A 16708-nucleotide genomic window follows, 5' to 3' on the forward strand; every position below is an offset into this window, starting at 1 on the left:
GGGGTAAACAAATACAACTTTTTCACATAATGTCTGTAGAAGTTGAAGTGACCAGGGAGTTGAAGAGAAGAAACAGCATTCAACAGAAGGAGAGAGAGAGAGAAAGGGGGGGGAGTGTTTCTCACCAGCGGATGTGTGAACTCTGGGGCATGGTCGTTCTTATCTGTGATGGTAATGGTAGCTGTGGCTGTTCCCGTTAGGCCCACCTCACTTCCTGCCATGTCCTTGGCCACGATCTCTAACTCGTATGTTGTTGTTGGCAGCGTCTGGAGATTAAACACACAGTGACTCAGAGTTAAAAGAAAGTGAGATACAGCAAATACATTTATACATTCATGTATTTATAGGAGGATAAAGTGTAGAAAAGAAAAGTGTAGATAGGAAATAAAACGCAAAGGTGGTGCAAGTATTATCACTTAAACAGAATGAAAGAGTCAGAGTTATACCTAATTATTCTTGGTTATTAGCAAAGTCTGAATACTTGAGAAACTATTTGAGAGGCAAATCTTTGACATTTTTTTACTAGATGACTGATTAGCTATTGAGTGATTACATTAATCCACTCAAAGAAAAACCTAACCATTATCACTGTATTTTACATAACGCTGAGACCCCTTAACAAAGCTTGAAAGCTGCTATAGGCTTGAACGTACTCGACTGGATGAGGCAGAAAAGGAATCATCAGACTGAAAATATGCACCCTCACACTCACATACTAGTGTTAAAAGCTCCAGTAAACACTCGCCACAGCTCTAAGGACAAGGTCAGGAACACACATTTTGAAATTCATACTTGTACAGTGAGAACACATAGGGTGGAAAAAAAAAAAAAAAAAGAAAAAGTATACCAAAGGCTGTGCAGTATGGCATCAAAGTATAACCATACTCATCCATTTTAAAGATTCCTGAGAGCTCAGAGCTGGATTTCACACACATCCTCCACAATGCTTTGGGGCATCGGAGATCAAGGATTTTTGTGCCCTGCTTGTATAGATAAAGTATTTCCCTCAATATAATCTGTGAAATTATATTTCAAACTGGAATTTTGCTGAGCTTTTACAATTTTTCTTCCTATATTTTGGTTAGTTTTGTTTTTGGTAAGATGTTGGATATTAAAGAATGAGCTGAAGATTGATGAAACCCAAACTGAAGTAAGGGATGTAAGGGAAAAAGGATCTGTCCTTGAAATAGCCGCAGTGCAAACAGCCAAATTAGATATCTGGTCTTTTTGGTGGCCTGCCAGCATCTCCAATCTATATAACAATTGTAGAAATATAGCCTATACATACAGCGAGAGGATTGCATTCATAATGATCATAGCAGCAATCATCATTTGTTGCCATAATTCATGCCTAATAGAAATGTTAACTCTGGTATACAAATAACAGGGGGAAGGGGCTGGTAAAGCCAACATTTATTTATCAGCCACAGTGCTTGCGCCCTACTGGGGGTGTTAACTGTCACATGCTTAATAAACTTCATCCATCTGTCTCACTGAGAATGCTGCTGGTGCTCTCTCCTGCATTGTACATTAACCTATGAGAGCATATATATCGCTCCTCTGATCGTGCCCTGATGCCAAACAGAGACAAAGATGTGACCCCTGGAATACACACTCAAATGAAGCAATTGCGCTGTTATTTTCAAATTTGAATACATATGACACAAAAAAAGGAGAAACAAAACAAATGACCAACAAATCTTATTTTAGGTAGCAGATAAGGAATTAATAACAGGAATTCTTCTGCTTTTTATTTTTCCTTGTTTTGCTTCAGTATTGGGCTCATGAAGAAAATACAAGCTTTTCACAAGGCCCTAAAATGCCTACAGGCGGGTGTTCAGCTGACGATCTCTGAGGTGCCGATCGAGCCGAGCCTGCTTTACGGGGTAGTTACATTACCACCCTAGCAGCTTGTGAAAATATTTTGTTTGCCAGTGAGAGATTCATTTAAATTCCACGTCATCATTACAGCCTTGCAGAGTTGGATACAGCTGGCAAAAACAGTGGTAAAATGGTTTTAGATGTATATTATTCATGGTTTAATTTCTCTGCTTTGATTTGTGAAGGCCTCACTTATGGGAATGATAGAAGCTGGTTTATATGTGTTAAGAATCTCCTTCAGCTGCATTTGTAGTTACTTTCACTCTGTGACTTCCCTTTCACCGGTGTGTGTACCTCTCACTCTATGCCAAACTGTGTCCCTGATCTTTATACTTGTGGACAGTCAACCTGATTATTGTTGATGACATGATTTACTGACAAATAGCCGTGACCCAGTATCCCCTCACGCTGTTCACAGTACACTGTGTGCTCCGCGTCAGACTGAGCAGTAGTGGCTTATCGTCGATGAATGTGCACGTTTGCTTTAATCAATTTCATCTGAGGCAGGCAGAGGGAGATCAGACGATCAATAGCTAGACACCTTGAAGCTCAATTTAGTGATCACATCAACGAGGATCTGGACAGGGGTTTTTACTGAAATGGCATATTCAATGGGATGATGTGTGTCCACTTGCAGTCACCATTTTGTGAGTAGCACCCTTATTTTGACTTTAAAAACACAGCAATCAAGAGTGAACGTTTGAGTGTAAAATGGGTGAAATCACAAGAAGATACACTTGTCAACATTAAAAATCTTTTAAGTGCAAGGTGAACCGAAAACTCTTCTTATATATGGTAGACTTTACATCCACAGAAGAGGACCAGCCTTTCGCCCGGCACCACCTCCTGTCGTAAAGTCCATCCATTCAAGCAGCTGCACCAGGACACATTGTGGAAAGAGCAAGACAGTAAACAGGTGTTTCTATCAATAGTTTGTCACACATAGTGGGTGACAGGGGTGCCCCTCACAACCAGCTCCTGCTCAATCAAACGCTGTGCAGGCAGATGGTGCTCCACGGACCTGTGAGTTTAGTGTAGCCATGCACATAATCACACCTGAATACACACATGCCAAGTCTAAAACACACACATGCACACCTGAGCACAGACGTGTACTTCTGCCCTCCAGCTGGAAAAGAGCAAGGCTCTGGGATACCTGCAGTCTCAGTGGTGTCTAAACACATTGAGCGTGGCCTCCTCTGGTGACTGACAACGTCTTAATGAGTATTTCCTGAGTCTCAACTCAATTATAAACTCCCTGGCAGTACCTGGCCGAGGAAAGATGTTCACATCCACTCTGGGCTTGAGTTGCAGCAACAGGGAATATTTCCTCCAGGTGTCAGAAAACTTCTACTGGCACACTGTTGATTGAGACACTGCTCTTAGACTGCCCCTTCATTTTCATTTTTCAGCTTCCTTTTAATTTGTCTGGAAACTCTTGATTAAAAAAGCGAGCAGCAATGTTGTCATCGTCAAGCAAACTTCTCCAGCACGTTTTAATCGACAAAATCAAATGACTGGCAGCACATTCTTAAGTATATAAAGCATTCTGTGCCTAGTCATACTGTTGTTGGTGTGTTTGTCCCAACTAATTGGCTCCCCTCCTAACTCCAGACTGGTAACCTAGGAAGGATCATTATCAATCACACTATGAATTAGACTAAAATGTTTTTTTTTCATTTTTAAAGTACTAGTCTGCAAAATACTGGTATGAAGCTGAACTGTAATTGGAACATATATAGTGCGTGTCTACATGTAGGAAAAGTTTTGTCTGACGCATTACAAAGCACTGGAACACAGTTGAGTATATTAAACACAGTCTGTTTTGCATACGTTTACCATACTGAGTCATACAACTATTAAAATGGAAACAAGAGTGTGGGTCCAAAAGCCATAATGGTCCTTTGAGTTAAACACTAACATCAGCGTGCCCTAAATAAATACCATAATGCTTTTTATACAATAGACATGCTTCTATAATGCCAATCATATCTGCCGGCTTATTTTAGGATGTCACCATGCTCATGTTTGCAAATTAAAAGCAAAATGCAGCTGAAGCTGAAAATTGTCATTAGTTCTGCGGGTATTTGTCCATTATCCAATTTTAGGCCAATTAAATTAATCAACCTTTTTGAGACATTTCACAAAAAAGATAAAATGGGTCAAATTTAGGGTAGCTCATTGGAAAGTCAAGGGAAACCATTAATGTCCACATAAAATATCATTACAATCCATTAAACAGTTGTTGCAATATGACAGTTTGGACCAACAGCACACAGTCCAGCCTGATCTCACAGAAATACAAGAAATGACCACGACCTCTGAACACCGCACGACGAGGGGGTGGAGTGTAATTTAAAGTGTTATGTGCCGGTACCACAGAAACTATGCCAATGGAGAATCAATTAGGATGCTTTGTCATGGTAGTCATACGAATGTGAGCCGGAGAAGTGATACAGTTCAGATGAGGTCTATATATTGACACAAATTTGCTAATTATGGGGCTCTGTCTTTTCAACCCAGAATCAGGACAATTTTACTGTTGCCATGACGACGAAGGGTGCCTAATATCAAGGAAGTAGTAACTTTAACCCACATGTTTCATGTTATCATTTCATCCCAAATCATGATCTTGTCCTAATCCTAACACATTGGTTTATGTGTCTAAACCTAACCAGACTTTATCCACAGCATTGTTACACCAAAAAACATCAAAATCGTTTTTTAATAGTAAGCAACATTTATATACTACTTATCAGTGATGTAACAATTTAAGAAAGCACAGACAAATGCATCCTTAAAAAGGTGGTGGTCATTTCACACATATGAGATCATGTTGACCCAACCTTACTGCAGGTTTTACTGTTGCATATAGTGGGAGTATTATAAAAAATTAAGCAACATCTGGTATTACTGTTGTTTATTGTTTGACTTCCAAAATGCCGATATATCTTTTTCAAAGTTAGTTTTCTTCGTCAAGTTCCATTGTGATCTTTGTTTGAGAATTTAGATGAATGTTAAGAATTAAATAAATCCCTGTATCCACTTGAAGAATAGTGGCGCCAATGTGCAGTTTAATTTTCTTTGTCAAACATAAGTGGGAGAAAAAAAACACAGGCAGCCACAAGTGATGTCATTGAACGATTGTGTTTGTGAAAGATGACGTGAAACTGAACAAAGCGCTAATGAAGTTGAGTGTAGCAAATGATGACAGGCCTTGTTTCAGCGACATCTGATCTGGGACTGACATTTCAGGCCGTCCCTTTCTGCCTTGAAAGGATTTCATCAAAGCCCTTCAAGTAAGGGCTGATCCCCGGCACAAAGCAAGGAGAAAGGAAAGGATGAGAATAAGAGAGGGAGAGAAGTGGAGAGGGATAAGTGAGGGGAGGAAAAAAAACAGAATGAGAGAGAGAAAGAGAGCAGCCTGACATCTGAGATACCACTTTAACGCTCTGAATAGGTGTGATATTATAATCAAATTGGCATTGGGTTCTTTGTTCTCCTCTGGCCCTTCAGTGGTGAATGCTCACAGCACCAAACCATCGGATATTCTTCAGGACTCTTTTCAAATGCTCAGACAGACATAAAAAGGCTTAGAGAAAGAAAGAAAGAAAAAAAAAAAATCCAACAGGAGTTTTATGAAAACGGACTTGTGACAGTATTTCTACAAGAGCAACATTCATTCTCTCACCTTTATGCCTTCTCTTCATATTTCTACATCTTTTCCTTTTTTCTTCTGCTGGAGAGATCTTTTTTTAAAGTAAAAGTTCAAACATTTTCTTTTGTTCTCGACGTTAAAAAGACTCATTATGCGACTGCTAGACTGTGTGTTTTAATGCCTCTAAAATGGGTCTGACTCTTTTCCAATCAAGTATCGTTTTCTTTTTTTTTTTACACTTGGCAGACTTTTATTTTGGGATGTACATAGAGTACAACAATAAAACATACATATCATGAGGATGCAAGGTTTAGTTCACTTTCATGCATCTCTTGAGATTACATGTCCTGGCGTTTCCATCCAACACTGCCAAAGCCCATTCATCCTCATTGCCTCCGTATCCTTGTGATGTGTGGGAAATCCGCCAACACCGATATTCATGAGGCTTCGGGACTGAAAGCATTTACTGGCCTGTTCTCGGTCATCATCACTTAAGAGAAAAGCAGAAATAACAACAAACAGCGATAACGCAAGGCTGTGGTTGTGGGACGGCATTGGCGTCTCCAAGCACAAGTGCTATTTTGGTTTATGTTGTGCAAAATAACTTGCTGAAGTAAAATATAAATTGGTGAGGGTGTGGTAATTAAGAAACACACCTTCAGCTAGCTGCATAAGTGGTCACATTCCCCTTAAACAGCTGCGAAAATACTTTTGAGTAAAGTATGGTGCAGCTTGAATGGTGCAGAGCTGCATGCTGTAAACACACAGTTCCACAAACCTGCAGCCAAAACGTGATGTGACAAGTAATGACCTGCTGTATTTGCAGATGATTTCATGAACTGAAAGAGAAGGTTTTCACACAGTTCGAAGCAACTGTGGATAACAGATCCAACATCAATTGATAAGTACATACCTATTTCACAATGTTCCTGCTTTAACCAAATTAAATGATTTGATGTTGATTTAAATGCATATAGTGGCTGGAGAATAGTATATTTACATTTCAAGCATTAGTCCACTGTTGCTGTGCATTTGTTCCGTGTCTGACCGATCGACAGGAAAACTGACGGACAGGCCAACATTGCCAACTCTCGGGCCGCTCTGTCAGCATGGCTAAAAAAAACACCTTGATAGATAAAACACAAATGCTCAAAACCTTTAGTGGGAGGCATTGCAGGACAGCAACACAGACAGCTCATTAGTAGTAATGACATGCTGTCTTCAGCTGGATACATCGCTGGGCACAGTGCGATGCAGGGTGGATTGCAAGAGAACCACAGCAAGATACAGATCACCAGTGGACAGCAAAACACTCCACACTGGGATCACTACTGTGCTCTTCCTCAGTAAGTCCTGGTTCTCAAATCAGAGTGTGTATGTTGTTTTACACCCGTTTTGTCACTGTCGACACCATCAAGTTAGTTTGACGGACATATTTCACACATTTAACAATACAAAGTAACACTTTTTTTTTTTTTTTTTTTAACCAATAATTGCAAACTCTTTGGGTTTCTAAAACATTCCAGCTCTGCTTCATTTCAACGGTCGTTGGCAGCCGTCTGCACTCCACCTCTATAGACATATGATTAATCACTTTGACAACAGTTAATTACAGTAAGGTCGTGGTCACGTGAGACCCTTATCTGGGCCACTGCACCCTACACAAAGTGATCCATTTCTTTCATCAGCCGCTTAAGCACGGTGAGCATTCAACCAGAAGAGGAAAGTACGAGAAATACGGGGGTGGCAGTGACAGGGTGACACTGTGATAACAGTGTTTTATAATTTCTCTCCCTCAACTTTTTTGTGTTCTATTCAAAACAGATTTTGACAGCTACTGCATTGTGGTGGATCAAAACACCTCAGTGGGTCTGCTAATCTAAAAGGCAGGAAAAAGAAAATACGGAAAGATTCAACTTTTTCATTTGGCAGAATTCGGATAGTAAAGTAACACTAAAGAGAGAGACTTAATTAAATCAAAGGAACATTTCAAGTGACTGCAAGCATTTTCAAACTGAACTCAGAGAAAAATACAGGGAAAGTTAATGATAGGACATTAATTATTTTTCAAATCTTACACGGGAAGAGCATGCTGTAAAAAGTTGTTGAATGCGAAATGCCCAGAGGTCCCTGTCATCACTGACGTTAAAAAAAAATTAAAAAATTATCGGTGTAATTTATTTGCGCATATCCAAGGGTTGCAATAATTTCAGATTGGTAATGCATGGCTTTTAGCCATATATTTTTTTTCATATATTTGATTGGTTTTGAGATAGATTTTAACATTTTATTGATGTTTTGTAAGATTTGCATTTCAAACACTCAGCTTGCAAATAGCCTCAGGCATGTCCCTACAAACTGACCATGTCTCTCTTGACTATGATGAAATATTGTTGTCAATTCATTATTAAATTGTGTATTGAGATCTTTTTTATGAACGTTACATGTTACAACTAGACCTCTGTAGCATATGGACTTTACAAACTACATAATTTACATTTCATTCATAGGATTCACAAGCTTTTATCTGGACTTCACCATCCATCATTTATGCAGCTAATCTCATTGCGTACAAATCAGACAACAGTTAATTGACCATAGGAATTAGCCTGGCTGATCCAGAAGGAACTGATCCAGCAGAAGAAGTAAGTCAACGATATTTTCTTGGCTTTAAAAAAACATTTCTCATACTTGGTCCATCAGAACCAAAGAGAATGACACTGTGCCAAATAAAAGACTAATTAACAAGAGAGGAGTGGTCAAGCTTTTCCTCCATAGGTCCTGGAAATTTGTTGACTTGCACGACAGCAAAGAGATAATAATTAATTGGCAAATCTTGTGACAATAAACTGTATTTATTCAGCAGTTGAAAGCCTTTTATTCAAAACTACAAACACAAAATACAAAAAGAAATCATCCTAGAAGTTTATGCAATTGTTAACAAATGACACCATGCTGTGTAGGCATCATACTCTATCGGCACTGACTGAAAATTTCATACGTAGGTACTTACATTTGCCATTATGAGTGAATAGGTGCATTCAAATTGACAAGTGCAGTTCGTTATGACTGCCTGATTGGTGTACGGTTAAAAGCTTTAGTGTGAAACACTGAACATCACTTGTACTCAAGAACATCACTGTCTTGGCTACGTGGTTGAAGAGGAGGGACCACCAACCAGTTTTCAAACACTTGAATGTGGGTCGAACAATGTATTATACAAATGCAAGTCGCATCTTCTGGTAAGTGTGTGTGTGTGTGTGTGCAAAACAAGAGGCAGAAAAGAATAACTTATATAAAATGCTAAACAATTCTAAGTTTATTTTATACCTACAGCTGCACCATGTCAAAAGTCTTTAGCAGTTGAAAAGAAAAGTCAGTGCAACCTAAAACAAATTTAACAGGAAAGCAGGGCATGGTCAGTATCATCTCATTCACCTCGAGTGACTAAAAAGTACTGCAATATTTGATTTTGAGCATAAAAGTAACTGTCTGGAAGATTAAATATGTGAGCGGGCTAAAATCCAAAATGACTAAAACGTAATTTCTGGGAATTGACAGAAGTGCAATTTCTAATATTCTTTCAGGAAGCGAGCCCAAGGCATAACGACACAAGTTAATCATCTTAAATGCTTTTCAAACTTTGTTGAGCTGTGTTGCAAGACTACCAAAAGCTACAAATCGTTTTGCGCATTGTCTCCTGTAGCTACTCATATTCAGTTAGATTTATCTAATTGTGTCCACTAATCACACACAAACAGGCTCGGAGTCCGGTGACAATTATTTCATGGTAATTGCAAGAGAAAGGGTTTGTTATGTGGGCAGTGAAGGCGGGACTATAATTTTTTGCTGAGCAGTAGACTCATAAAAAAAAAAAAATAATGCAGCAGGGGGACTGTCCATAGGAATAGAAAACCTCTGCTGCTGGCACTGACAATAAGGGTTGGCCTGGTGTTAGTTGAGATGCCTGTCTGGCAGCTCATCATTTCTGTTTCTGGTACTGCTCTTTGGCTCTCCAGCTACACTAATGGCTGCTGCATTTGGAGCATCTACCAAATACTCCGAAACAATGTGCTTATCAATAATCTTATTTTCTGGAGATATCAGTGGAAGCAATCACTGTTTCTCATCATAAAATCAGTCATCCTCAATTTTTATTCACTTTCTTTGACCAAGCGGTGAAGCCCACTTTTCAAAATGACCTGCTTGAGCACATGTGGGCGGGAAGCTTAAGAACACAAAAAGTGCTCCACTTTCTGCTTGGTTTGGAAATAACACGTCGGGTAATTTTGGTAATCAACTGGCTCGGATTACTCCCGTGCACTCACTTTGCTGGATTAAAGTGTTAAATTGGTGAAATGGCCCTCTGTTATTAGCAGCCATTGCTGATAAATGGCCGGCATAATTCAGGTCAGTTAATGCAGCATAGAAAGTCTTCCTTTTTTTAAGTATGAGATTATAATTCTGTAGTTTTCCATCTGCCATTTTGCAGGTCAGTAATATAAATACATTATTCAAATCACAAATTCTGAAAGCTAGATTTAATATATTTATAAAGTAGAACTTTCAGTTTGAATGTAATTGAATCATTGAAACTTTAAACTGACAGCTATGCACAGCTAAGAAATACTGAAAAAGCACCACCTTTGAGACAATGAAATTGTGAAATTTAAAGCTAATGTCAGGCAATAATTATAAAAGATCTTTTAAGTGTTGCCTTTAGTGTAATGCCAGGTTAATGTGTCTATTTTTGTTTTCTTTTTAAATCTAAATTTGAAGACCTATTGTAGTTTTATGAAGAAGCACATTTAAATGAAATGTTTGCATAGAGAAATGTAATCTAATTGCAAACTAATTTGATGAAATCAAATCCTATTTTGTTGCAATTTGCTAGCTAATCAAGATTGCGTGAAGCCAAATCTCACAGCATCGCACTCATAATAAAACACGTCAAAAGATCTACAGTATGTGCACAATAAATACTACTTTGGAAATATGGACTTGACAAGAACAAGCGTCAGACTACCATGATTTCAGTTCTTCTCTGCAGAGAGCAAAATGAATAGTTCAAATAATTCAGCTGGAAAGAAACTCTACAAATCACAGAGTAATTCAACATGCATTCAAGTGAAACAAGTCCCAATTTTCCCCCACGGCTGATGCTCAAAGGACTGTCAAGTATGCTCTGTAGTTCAACGTTCATTTTTTTGGTCTGATTGTCTCTTCTTTCTCTCTTTTCTTTGTTTTTCTTTCATTGCATAAACACACTGTATGCTGCTGGGTTTCCTTTTGCCTCGAGAACTTCAGGAATTTTTCAAGTTATGCACAAGGTGTGTAAAAGCTCCACACGGATTATGGCCTTTGCTCATTTAGTTCCATCAATAATCAGCTCCTGTATAATTTATAACTACACATGTATGCTGCCAGCATCCAGGCCATTTTAAAAGATCAGTGTTATGCTGAGATTCAGAGATTGTAATGCGTCTACACAGATGGTGCAGTTTCCACCTGAAAGTCTCCATCTCCTCCCAACCAAACCCTGAAATTGGCAACTTTGAAAAATGCTGACACACACTAATCCCACATACAAAACACATCTCTGGGCAGGATTACATTTGATCTCATTAGTAGAATAGACAGTAAATGCCCAGTAATATACTGGCAATCTGTCCCTATTTTTCTGCCCGAGGCTGAATGTATGCTGTGATGGTTTCCAGTCCCTCGAGACCCTGACAAGGACAAAGTGTCTATAGAGAGTGAGTGAATGAATGGATGAATGGTCATAGAGCATACAGTAATGCTTTGTTTTACATTAAAAACAAAACCAGAAAATGTCCTCGATTTGCTAATCTGCTCAACAGTAGAAAGGTAATGCATAGTTACTATTTATGCATGTATCTGTTTGTCTCAAAAGTATCTATATTTGTATATTTTTGATTAATACTGAAAGTGGAGGTTAGATGGAAATATATTATAACAAGATTGTCTACAGTGCTTAATTGTTGTATTAAACTGCCAACAAAATATAGAAAATGTTTTCTAATAAAACAGTCTTTTTTTTTAACCATGTGTGTAAAATAAACAAATAATAGATTATAATTTAAGTATAAATTGAGTCTAAAAAATAGCTGTTGATGGTCCACATGGAACTAGAACAGAAGGTTTGCTGTTTTGAGATGGGTAATAACTTCCAACTATTCAAATATTCTGCACTGTGAAGTGGGACAAATTGGCAAGCTTCAATATGGATCAAGGTGTAAGAAGCAACACCTGTACAAAATCAGTGAAGCTTCACCCTGCACCGCACAACACATATGGCATGCCTCACTGAATGCCTGACACGAGTGAGCAACTGAGAATTTACAGTCAACGTAGGGAAATCTGCATCATGTAAAATCATTCTGCTTTGACTAGCAGTTCCTGTTTGTACTGCATACAATCAACAGGATTTGTTACCGAGGGAAAAAGTCCTGATCTAGGCTCCATTTCTCATAAGCATATTAAGGCTAAGATGATGGCAAAATCCATTTTATGAGCCTCCTTAAGTAAAGATGTGTTTCTCATAATCATTGTGACAGAAACACATTCTTAGAAATGACTCTACATTAATGCGTACCTGCTAACTACTCGCCTATAGCAGCTTGACATCAATCACATTCACACCTCGAGTGTCACCGGACTCACCAGTGACGTCACCTGCTGCCATTAAGTTTCTCTGAAATGTCACACAGGCTTGCAAAAGGCTGATATGTTGTTTACAGCTGTTTTGTATGTAAATTGAGTTTCTGAGTTCAAGAAATCCCTGCAGCTGTCACACAGCAGCAGGATCCACATGTGTGTTTCTAATGTGAAAGAGATGCTGTGCACATGTACACACTTGCCACAGCAACTATTACCTCACACAGCAGCTATTACATGATACTTATGAATTGTGTGGACATGCCAGGGTGATCGGTCGGGATGAAACGGTAACAGGCCCTGTCTTTCTGCTTTCATCTACACTTCAGACAGTTACGCTGTCACACACACATTCAAAATCAATAGAGTCAAATAGAGGTCATCATCTTCAGGATGAGCCCTGAGCTTTGTCAGAGGCTGTCTGGATATTTTTACTTGACTGAAAATAAAACTTTGATCTACTCCATCATTTTTTCTGTACTATCTAATTTGAAATTCAGTGAAATTCTGCCTGTAACAGCCTGCAGCAACCGCCATTCACATTAGCACCAAACTCTCTCAAGAGGCAGCTAAGACAGTCAAAAGATACTTCATTAAACATACTTATAATTAGGAACATTAATCATTAAGTGCAGCAAATTGGACTTCTAACTGCTAACATGCATTTATGAATGATTCTTAGTATGGAAACATTTCTCTGTGTTATTCATAACACTTCCACTTAACTAACATCTAGCAGCGCTTTCAGACAGTTAAGTGTTCGTGATACCTTGAAAATGCAGTTGGCATCTTCAGCACCATGGACAGCTCACCCAATGAAGCTACATACTTGCTTCAAGTGCAGTTATGGGAAGTGTGTGTACAAATTTAAGAGCATTTATAGAATTGCTCATATAAACCCCTCTTAACTGCTAAGATGGATTTTCATCAGGCTCTGGTCATTACGAAGATGGAGCACCTTTTTCCGTGTGAGGAGGTCATGAATGTTCTTTCTTAATGGATATCCTCACATCACAGTCACGTTTGGGCTCCAGTGCTTGTTGCAAGGCATGGATGATGTTTTGATACGTATTGTAACAGCCTCGGTGACATGTTAGTTTTGAATTTTGTGTTACAAATGTCATTGTGTTCAGACAGCATACAAAAAAAGTCTGTTGCTGGAACTGCTGAGGTTTACCGAGTGCCATTGAACATGGCAGATATTTAGAAGCTGTGAAGCCTGTCAGTCATTTTAATTACCTTTGACAGTGAAGTGTTTGAGACAGCGTGTCTGAGATTGGCAGAGAGTTAGAGGTGATGTTTTGTTGTTTTCCCTGCTATGGGGAAATGGGGTTATTCTGTAGTGAGACCCAAACAGTAGAGGCTAGTTTTGAGAGCTACATGTAAAGGGAGCAGAATTGTTGTGTTGACACTGGATACGGCCTACAGGCCTGTACAATATTCACCAGCAAACTCCCAGCACACAAGATAAGGTCTGGCAGCTTTCTAAGAGAGAAACACTACATTATGTACTGTACATGCAGTGGCAGTCAAAATTTGGACTATACCTATGCATTCAATAATTGTACCTTGTTTTTATTATTTTCTATATTGTATAAAAACACTAAACACAACAATACTACTGTATAACTCATTGAACTATGCAATGAGGGGGAAAAAAAAGTCAGCAAAATATGTTTCATATTTTAGATAGCCACTGTTTTTGGCTTGATAACAGCTTTATACACTTTGGGAATTATCCTAGCCAGCCTCCAGGTTCTCTTTGGAATGGTTTTCTATGTACAGGTGGGTCATGTCAAAATGACCCGCAGCTGTGTTTATTTTTACATTTTCTGGGATCATTGGTGACAAGGAGGCTCACAGCCTCCTATAAAAATGTATTTTTAACCCTCCCGTTGTCATAGGGTCACTAGGAGAACAGTAGGGTTAATCTGTGGAAAGTTTTGCCCTCTAAATGCCTTCAAGACCATCAGTAGTGTTGGTATTCAGATCTGTTGGACTACTCCATATTATGGCAAGAACCACTGAACTATGTAATGAGAAGAAACAGTCCATTATTACTCTGAAATAAGAGCCAGTCAATGCAAAATTTCAACAACTTGGAGAGTTTTATTTTCAAAAGCAGTTGCAACCACCCTGAAAGAGTGTCTCTTGAGGACCGCCTCAGGTAAGGCCTGCTGCAGATGTAAGTTAATTAGAGTTACCGGCCTCCAAAATTGCCAATAAACAGCACTTTGGGTTAGAGGCCAAATCAATGCCTCCCAGAGTTCAAGCAACAGACACATCTCAACATAAACAGTTTGAAAGTTCCCACCGTGGAGCTGTAAACGTGTGTGGGGGGGGGGGGCTTTGCTGGTGGAAATGAAGGCATCTTATATGTTGACAGAAAAAAAATTCTATACGCTATTAAACTTTTACCAGGAGCAGCTTTTACTGTTGACAACCAGCAGTGAATGCCCATTCACAAAAGGTTTGAGTCAAACCCTTCCTTTAGTGATTCAAAAAATAAACAAGGCTCCAACTGTGTAATGTTTTTTTTCACTAAATATCACATTAACCCTGTTGCATTGTCCCAGTTTTTCTAACAGTAAAAATAGTGTACAGCACAAAGTGTATTACCATTTTTTGTTGTTGTATTAATGTATCTTAAAATGGTTCAACTTTGTACCATGTGAATCGTGAGGCTTGGTGGTTTTAAACGTGGATCCAGAATGAGCCGACACTGTTCAAAATACGGCAGCAGACTTTTCACCCTCTTTGTGGGCAGAGGAGTGATAAAGGGTTAATGTCGTCACTTTGTTTTATCATTTCGCTTTTCTTTGACAGACGTCAACATTTTACTTGCTGCAGCCCATCTGCTTTGACATTTGACAAGCTGTGCTGTCTCCTGTAACACTGGAGAATTTGATCTGAGCTGTTGTTTGTCGTCCCACTGGTTTGCCGTGCGGTCGTGTTTGCTCTCATTTTAAAGACAATTTTTCGTTCTCAGGACTGCTGCTGACTACATTTGCTTTGCATATTTCATAAATCTTGGTAAACATGAGAAGCTGCAACTCAGCTATTTGTGTGGCACGATATCGCATCAACAATCAGAATGACTTCATCCGAGCTTAAACCACACGTTCCACATCTAGTCAGACACCTGTTTGTTGCAGTCTGTTGTTTGAACAGAGGGAGATGTACAAATATACAGCCACTGTGTGTATTTTTCTGTACAAATAAGCGTCCACTGCATAATTTCTCAAATAACCTTCACATACAGGGTGCATACATGAATTGAATCTTCTGAAGGTGGATTCAACCCAGTTGATCACTGGTTGGTACAGTTGAGAGAGACATAAGCCCAACACTGCTGTCCCATACACTGCACTATTTATATACTTTAATCAAATAAGATGAATATTTGCATGCTCTTATGCTGCGTGGCTGTATGGGGAGGAACGGTGTGTCTGTTAGTTTATCTCCTGCACTGGCAGAGACGTTCGGTCGAGACATTGCTCGCAGAAGATGAGAAATTATAACTTGGGTGGCCTCTAGAAATAGAAGTGGAGATTTTTTTTATTTATTTAAATATTTCTATAACTGCAGGAAGGATTGCCATACAATTTTGCACAGCCATTTCAAGGTACACAGAGGATGATGTGTAAAATCATTAAAACACATTTTTAAGTTCATGACCAAATGCCTGCAAAACTGATGATATTACTATAGTTGTTCTTTGTGTTTAGTGATAATACGCATATGTTAGTATGCAAACACCTACATAAAAGATGGTGAATGTGGCACAATTATACCTTATTATTATTATTACATATTGACATTATCGTGTTGTTTAGATGAGATGAAAGTTGGTTAAAATATTTTTAAACAGTAGTAAAATTAAATTGAACTCCCATTGTTAATTAGACATATGCCCATCCAAGTTTTATCACTGTTCAACCCAGAATATAAATACGAAGGTGAAATCAAATGGCTGAGTGGTCTTGGCTCATTTGTACTGACTGCCAGCCCAGATTTAACCCTTATCTCTGTGTCAGTCTGGCAGGAGGCAGGATTTAACACAACTTTATTCACCACAATAAAACATGTAATGCTAAATAAACTAGGAAGATGATTCTTTAGTGTGACGGCAATTGCTGAAAAATAAATAAATTGTAAAACGCACATCTGTCCTCTGTCTCACTTCCTCTCTTTTCCTTTTTTTTTTTTGAGGGTGGTTGGGGATGGGAGGGGGGGATTTTACACTGTACATATTGATTGGGGAGCTCACTTTGTGGCATTTACCATATTTATCCTGACTCATCAGGCCAATTAGTAGCGGGATGATAAGCTGCTGCAGCACCGGTGTCCCTTAGCTCTCTCTGATGAGTGTGGGGCTAATTGGGGTCAAGGTTGGGTTTAAGGCTGCGGTGAGTTAGAGCAGAAAGCACAAGCCGGGGCTAATCTAATCAGGTGCACCATCAGACCACAGTCTAATCGTGTCATTTAGTG

The 16708-nt window shown here is 38.9% G+C and overlaps 1 protein-coding gene across 1 annotated transcript in view; it reads right to left on the bottom strand.

Moving 5' to 3' along the window:
* Nucleotides 1–16708, bottom strand: part of cdh13 (cadherin 13, H-cadherin (heart)) — a 314214-nt gene that overhangs the window by 67975 nt on the left and 229531 nt on the right. The window contains exon 9 of the mRNA XM_069162896.1: nucleotides 126–266. Within this exon, the coding sequence (XP_069018997.1) occupies nucleotides 126–266 (141 nt within the window). The remainder of the gene's footprint in view (nucleotides 1–125; nucleotides 267–16708) is intronic.

Source organism: Embiotoca jacksoni, unplaced genomic scaffold, assembly GCF_022577435.1.
Source record: "Embiotoca jacksoni isolate LCO1_2020_lvr unplaced genomic scaffold, fEmbJac1.0.p SCAF_3, whole genome shotgun sequence".
In the NCBI taxonomy this organism is placed as follows: domain Eukaryota; kingdom Metazoa; phylum Chordata; class Actinopteri; family Embiotocidae; genus Embiotoca; species Embiotoca jacksoni.